We start from the raw sequence: 7,719 nt of genomic DNA on the forward strand, positions 1-7,719 counted from the left end.
ATGTTAATTGCCAATAAATAACACATTTGTTTAACTGCTAACGAGTTGTGTGGTTCAAGGTTTGCAATGTGAAGACACAGCGCAAAGGTTTACACCATATGGGCTAAATTGGAAAGGGCATCTTTACTCACCACCAAAATAAAGGTTGTACAGAACTAACCCTCCAGATGTGTACACCTGAACATACTGCCGTGCAGTATTTTATTGTCTAGTATGCCCTTAACCAGAGTGTGTCTCTCAGACATGGAGTTCCTGGAGGTTTTAATGGAAGGTCTCGACCGCGTCCTGCTGGTTCGAGGAGGAGGTCGGGAGGTCATCACTATCTACTCCTAGCGGCAAGAGATTTCTGGTCATTTGGAAGGTCACTGGGAGGAAACCTGGTCGGACACTGGAAGAACAGAAGGGAAGGGTGGTGTGGATGACAGGATGTTCAGATGGGACCAACATGTGGGACTAATTCCTTCTACCCTGCTTCAGGAGAAAAGCCATACAACGTTATGGAGAATCATGGCTGCTGTTCAAGACAGGGGACACTGCCTGCAGCCCAGCCTGAGCTCAGTGCACTTTCTGGGGTACACATGGAAATCTACTCCCCCATCCTCCTGGAGCTTCTTGACTTTAAAATGACTTTAAAATGCAAGACACCACGGATGCGCCTGCCTTTTGAGAATACTGTATTATTCCCTTCTTGTTTTCTGAGATTGCATGGTGACGTTCTTTCACCAAACAAGAACACTCTTTATATGATGTTTTTCTGGTCAACAGTCCAATCACTGGTTTCACTGAGGAACGCTGACAGAGTGGATAGTTTCTTTATTTATTTTAGTGGCAATGGTGAAACTTTTCATCAACATTTAACAAAGATTTGACTTTGGAACATGTTTTAAAGCCAATATATTTCGGAGAATATCATCTAATCAAACCTAAATGCAGCGATTACTCTGGATAAATGTGGCGCTGTTGCTTGTAATTTAGATGGTCTCGGCTTTTACTTATACGTTTCTTTGGTTGTCATAGATAATATTAATGTGCCAAGATTGATCAAACAAGACAGTTATATGGATGAACTGCAGCTCCTGTGGTTGTAGCATTTTGCTAAATCTTTATCTGTGCTGTATTTGACTAATTTCATAGAAAGCCAGTGGTAATCTGGTTTATGAGGTAAACTGAGCAACATGGAGCTCATATAGTAGTTTTTTCACTTAATTTAGGTTTTTGGTCAATGTACATTTTGGTAATTGGATTTTCTGCTCTGAAATGGGTACTGATAAACAAAAAACGAGTGGTTATTTGATTTTTGTTTGAAAAAAATCTAAATTGAAATACAAGGCAAATAATCCCTGTATGGTTCGCTCATTAGTTTTTCCATTTCAAAATAAAATGACAAAAAACAAATAATTGGTTTGTTTTTGTTGTTTTTTCGTTTAAAAATTAAATTTGAAAAACGAAAATCAGAGAAAGGAAAAAACGCTTTGTTTTTTTTAAGGTTTAAACAAACAAAAAAGCCTTTTCCCATTTGGAAGCTCCTGGCAGAACCGGAAGTCAAAGTGAGAACTCCTGGCGACTTGATTTCATTTCTCTGTCTCAAACTCCGCACCACGCACAGTGAAAACAAGACTTGTTTGTCTTATTTAGAGCGAGTAGGCTCATCATCCTGAGAACTCATGATCTCAGTGTGAACAAAACCCCTTTAATGGTCCAAGTAAGTATTTTTAAGTATTACAATGTGAAGACCTCCGGCGACCGCTGTTCTAGTTTAACTGACGATCAGGTTAACTGGTGATAGTTTCCGTCTCCAGATGTTTCGTTGCAGGTTTGTCCCGACCAGACCTGGTTGTGTGTCAAATAAAGACATTAGACAAAGAAAACTTCCCTGAAAACCGTCGGCATCATTACTTAATAAAGCCTATATCCATGTAAACATCACCTATAGACGGTTAAAAGAAATGCCTCTAATTTTATTTCTGGATTCCATCGTTTCCTCTCACCGTTCATAAAAACACTTGTTTTTTTATTTCGCCAGCAGATTTCCTTTTACTGTCTGTAGGAGATATTTACATGGGTATAGACTTTATTCAGCAGTGATGCAGACGTTTTTCGGTGAGCTCTTCTTTATCGAGTATCTTAATTTCACACACAGATCCAGGTCTGGTTTGGTCAAATCTGCTACGAAACATCTGGAGACTGAAACTATCACCAGTTAAACTGGAACACCGGCACCAACAGATAACATCCTGTCATAACTTTTCGTCCGTAAATCGGACCTATCAGTAAAACACACAGAAGTGAAACATAACATTCTACAGTTAATAAAGTACGGCACTGAAAATATCATATCTGGTTAATAGAACAAATTACAGCTCTCTCCAAATCAGCATTAGACACGATTGCGTCTTCTTAAATTGTTCTCCATGCAGAACCTCCTGACTCTCATTATGCACTCTATAATATAATATAATATAATATAACATAGAGCAATGTGGAGCTCCATGATTTCTGCGTGAGTTTTGTCACTCTCAAAGAGAATGAAATTGGAAAAGCGCTCCAGTACAGCCATTCGAGATGTGTTCACGAGCCAGACCAGCTTTAAGCTGTTCTTAATCAGCGACTTCCGGTGTTGCAACAAATTAAAACAACAGCCGAATTTTGTATTTCGGGTTAAAAAGCTAGAGCAAAAAATTCCACACTGTGGTTTTTCCATTAGTTAAATAATGCATTTGTACATTTAGGTTTTGATAACTGAAAAACAAAAAAAACTACGTGGTTTATTGTTTTTTTTAGATTTTATTTTGAAACGGAAAAACGAATGAACGAACCATACACAGATTCAAAATATACATAGACCGTTTTTTAAGTGTTCTGCTGACACAGTTATGTGGAATGCATTATATGTTGTTATCAAAAAAGAAATAGTGAAAAAAAAGGTTTGTCAGTCTGTATAGTGGAGATTGTATGTGAGGCTTGTATGCTGAAGTGTAATGTGTTACTTATCTAATTATTCTGTCACTGTAGATGAACTAATCATAAAGGCATATGTCTTAGAAATATCACATGGACTGTTGGTTTCTGTGTATATAAATGAAAAAAAAGGACAAATTAGTGACTTTTGCTGCCCTTTGACACCATTTTAGAAAACTTTTTAAAAAGTAAAACTACTGTTTGAGGTTGGGGAAATGTCACATGTTGAACATCAGGCAGAAACTGGCTTCAAGATTCATAAAAAGTAGCATTAAAGGATTATTTCCATTTGTCCCAGATCTTCACAGTTAAAATGAAACAGGGTAATAATGTTCATCAGATCCCACTCACCAAGACGTTTGCTGCAGAATAAGAGCATGACACCACTTCCTGATTTGTTGCTGAGCATAAACAATCAGTTTGCCACTTGATCAAACGACTTCTGTTTCTTGTCATTTGCACGAAAAGCAGTTTGCTTGTGAGAAAAGATAAATGTAGTTTTTTGTTTCACATTGAGGCCATTAGAGCATAATTAGTTTTTTTTGTTGTTGTTTTCATGGGTGGTGACCCTGATATATTGTCACTGCATTCATCACAGAGTTAATAACAAGCTTCAGTAGATTAAAAACTCAAAAGAAAGGTTTGGAACCCACTTTGGCTTGGGATTATCTCCTCAGTGGACAATACAAAGTTGTTAAAAGTGGCTAATTTCATTCAGACATTTAAAACAGTCTGAGGAAGTTTTGTTGATTATCTTGCTGGGTTGTATGGGTCTAGGATGTGTTTCTATGACTCCCATAATGAGTTTATATACAGTCAGAAGTGTTTGTGAAGACGTGGAAGGAACCTCCCATATCATGACACGGAACATGCATCTGTAGACACACAAAGACAAAAGGCAGGAAATGTCCAAGCAGGAAGTCTGTATGCGAAGGAAATGAGGCTGAATGAGTTGTTGGTCAGATGTAGACTATTATGATTTCTGTAATTACATTCTATTTATCTCAATTTCATTTTTTTCCCGTTTTTTTGACCCAGTTTAAGATGAGAGCTGAAGTTGAGTTTGTTTTTTTTAAACATTTTAACCTAATAGGGTCAAATTTACTTCATAAAAACTGTTATTATCTATGTCATTTCATCACTTATTTAAAACCACTGATTACTTTATTGTAACATTAGCATCATGTAAGCAAACTGGCATTTGAACAGTTAATATCCACAGAAAATGAAATAATATTTAGTTGTTATAATCGAGAATGATGTTGGTTAAAATACATTAACCATTGAAAGAGGAAAATAACGTTAATATTTTACCTTTTTAAGGCATTTTGTGTTGTTTTATGTTTTACAAGCTCATTTTTGTCTTGAAGTTTTAAATCTGACGGTGCATGAAAAATAATCAGAATCAGCAGTGGAGTTAATCCCAGATTGTGATAATTAAAAGTCAACAGTGTCAATATGTAAAAAACTGGCATTTAAGGGGTTAATAATTTGCAGGTTAAACACAATTTCATTCGACATCGTCGTAACTAAAAAAGGCTCAAGTAAACTGTGGCCTTAGTTTTTTTGGTGAGCCTTGACCCTTGTTTTCAGAGTGGTATATTCTTGCGTGATTAATTTTCATCAGATAGAGTCCGTTCTTGTCCGGCCCAGAGGAAAGTGGAGCTGGGTTGCTGTCACCTCTTACATAATTGGTCTGGGCTCAGTTTCCAAAAATCAATTTAATCCGAAAATCATCATTGTCTCTTTGCTCACAAAAGAACAAAAGACAATATTGGAGCTGCAGTAAGAAAGCTGTGGGGAAACTTGGCCCAGGATAAATGGCTTCCTGTTTGTCCCAGAGAGCGGTTAGCTGGGTCAGCAGGCACAGAACAACAACAACAAAAACCTACCAGGCCGATGCTCTGATCACTGTCTGAATTACTACTCTGCTCCACGGTCTGCTGTCTGTAACTAGTGCTCCACCAGCGCTCACTTTAAAGTGCATGCTGCCCTTTAACAATCAGAACAGTTATCCAAATCTGGCACTTTATTGTTTTCCCAAAAAGAATCTCGTCTGCTGGCTGGGATCCGCATAAAAAAACACTCTGGCCATAAGTGTCACTGTGTGAAACACTTCACACAGCTCGTGAAAAACCAACGATTTTTACCATCTAGAATGTGTCTGTTTTGTAGCTTACATTGCAAAGAGGTTCCGTCTACAGCAACGATCCCGCATGACGGACTTACAAAACAAACTATGCGTTCACTTTATAGTGTAAATGTGCTATAAATGTTTGCTATAGAACAAAACAAGTTGAAGTTTTAAACTGCAGGAGGCTCTTCCTGTGACATCATCAACACCAGACGAGCCTCCTGACCAGTTCTGGACCAGAAGCTCTTTGAGGGCTTGATTAACTTTTTACTGGAGCTGAGCACAAACACTGTGAAAATGTGTGGGTCACCACTGAGGGACGTTTATAAAAGGTTCTTCACATTCTAGTATTATGGAGCTAGGGAGTGTGATTATCATGTCAATGTGATTTATAGTAATTTACAACAGAAATGAAAGTCTTTATGTATAAAATGCAGGTCCATCAGCCAACTATTCCTGCAGTTAATTGTTCTTTTTTTTTTTTGATAATTAGTCCTTTTTCTGTCTTCAGCTTGCTTGAGAAGTAGAAACCAGCTAATGTTTAGCATTTTAGCCAAAAAAAATGTGTTAAAGCTGCATATGGTTCAGTTGATGACTTGCATATTAAAATCTTTTACTATCACAGCTAAAAGGAGAGCAAATATTGGTGGACACCAAGAATCCCCAGCAAAATATTTTTTACAGTCAAATGACAGCGCCCTCTAACTGGTAATACAAAATTTTGACTCTGGTCAGTTTAAGGCTTTTTTTTGAATCGACTGTTCGGCAACATTTTTTTAAGGGTTTCAAATGAGGAAAGATCATATAGAGTACCATATGGTCGCCTGGAGAAAGAGGACTGTACCCAACATTTTATAAAGCACTACACTTTTGTTGCGTGGTAACTCCCAGAGTTTATAGTTGAAAAACATTGACTTATCATTTATTTTGAGGAAACCGATCAAATCAATCATAAACAGATTGTTAGAATAGCAATATGAAGACATTCTATGATGTTACTATAGAGTGGGACAAAAAGGAGGAGGTTGGGGTGGACTGATGAGTCAATAAAGCGCAGAAATGACACAAGAGATCGCTGTTCCATCAATTCTGGCTTCTTTTAGCCATAACAGCACTTGTTTCGTTTATAGCCAGCAAGTAATGGTTGTAATCATGGCAACAAATGTCACCTAACCTTAGCAAATTTTAATACAAACCATGATCTTTTCTAACCAAACCTTTAACTAACCTTTTAAGTGCCAGTTAAAGAAAATGTTCTGCTGTTTTCTATGGAAGACTTGTTGGTAGTTGCTGACCAGTTTGCCATATCAGTTAAAAAAAATCCTAATATGCAGCTATAAATATTTTGCATGTGAGATGAGCCTTACTGAATAGTTCCAGGTAAAAAGATACTAAGAAAACATCATCTAGTTGAAGTAGTAAAGTGATACATCTCAACTGTGCACATAAAGATCTTGTATTTGTACTCTATGTAGCAGTATTTTACTAATGTGGTTTGGAATTGCTTTCGTTTGTTACTTTTAATAATGAAAGTTTCTCTTAATCAATCTACATGTTTATCACTGAGGCTGTCGACATCAGGTTCCCACAGCTTCCACTGACCCCCCAGCGACATCTCAAGCTTTGGCTAAACGACAGTTTTTGGGGGAAGCCGCCTATCTGAGAGCTAAATCTAGCAGAAGAGCTAAAGAGGGAAAACACAAGAGGTTTAGGAAGGGAATGTACTCTGCAGAAAGGATGCAGCAGGAGGAGTGGGGGTACCTCTGTCTCCCACCCGAGTCATTATCATTCCAACATCTGCTAATAGTAGGGTGTTAACATCACAACATGGACTATTTCACAGATTCCCACCAACCTTGTTGACCCCTTGAAGGTTTGCTTCTGTTGGCATAGGAGAAAAAATCTGGAATAATATTGAATTTTAATTCTGAAAGTTATGCACTTAGTGAAATATTGCAGTGTGCTTCCTTTTATAAAAGGCCTTTATGCAGCGTTTTACGGCATGTCTTCTTTATTCAAGATCAAAGCAGAAATGATGTTAAACCCATTTAGCCTGAAGCCACACAGACTAATCTGATAATTGCTATTCATTAGATGCCTGATTTCATTTCATCATCTGCTCATGGCTGAACTCAGGGACCAGGCTGCACAACCCTTTAATCTGTAAAAAAAAAAAACAATTGTTGAACTGCACTGACATCCATCCATCCATCCATCCATCCATCCATTCTCTATACACCGCTTTAGCCTCACTAGTGTCGCGGGGGGTGCTGGAGCCTATCCCAGCTGACTCGGGTGAAGGCAGGGGACACCCTGGACAGGTCGCCAGTCTGTCACAGGGCTACATATACAGACAAACAATCACATTCACACCTACGGACAACTTAGAGTAACCAATTAACCTCAGCATATTTTTGGACTGTGGGAGGAAGCTGGAGTACCCGGAGAAAACCCACGCATGCACAGGGAGAACACTGCACTGACAGTTACACAAATTTCAAACGTCATTATTTCAAGAATGGTAAATGGTTGTATTTATATAGCGCTTTTATCCGAAATGCTTTACATGATATGTCTCATTCACCCATTCACACATTCATGGCAGAAGCTACCATGCAAGGCACTAA

At 38.0% G+C, this 7,719-nt stretch overlaps 1 protein-coding gene across 2 annotated transcripts in view; it reads left to right on the top strand.

Moving 5' to 3' along the window:
• LOC110949547 (solute carrier family 12 member 7-like) overlaps positions 1 to 3,050 on the top strand; it is a 37,766-nt gene extending 34,716 nt beyond the window's left edge. For both annotated transcript variants that reach the window (XM_022191668.2, XM_022191667.2), the window contains one exon: positions 242 to 3,050. In XM_022191668.2, coding sequence (XP_022047360.1) covers positions 242 to 333 — 92 coding nt within the window. In that variant the 3' untranslated portion in view covers positions 334 to 3,050. The remainder of the gene's footprint in view (positions 1 to 241) is intronic.
• Positions 3,051 to 7,719: the final 4,669 nt, after the last annotated feature.

This window comes from Acanthochromis polyacanthus, chromosome 9 (assembly GCF_021347895.1).
Source record: "Acanthochromis polyacanthus isolate Apoly-LR-REF ecotype Palm Island chromosome 9, KAUST_Apoly_ChrSc, whole genome shotgun sequence".
In the NCBI taxonomy this organism is placed as follows: domain Eukaryota; kingdom Metazoa; phylum Chordata; class Actinopteri; family Pomacentridae; genus Acanthochromis; species Acanthochromis polyacanthus.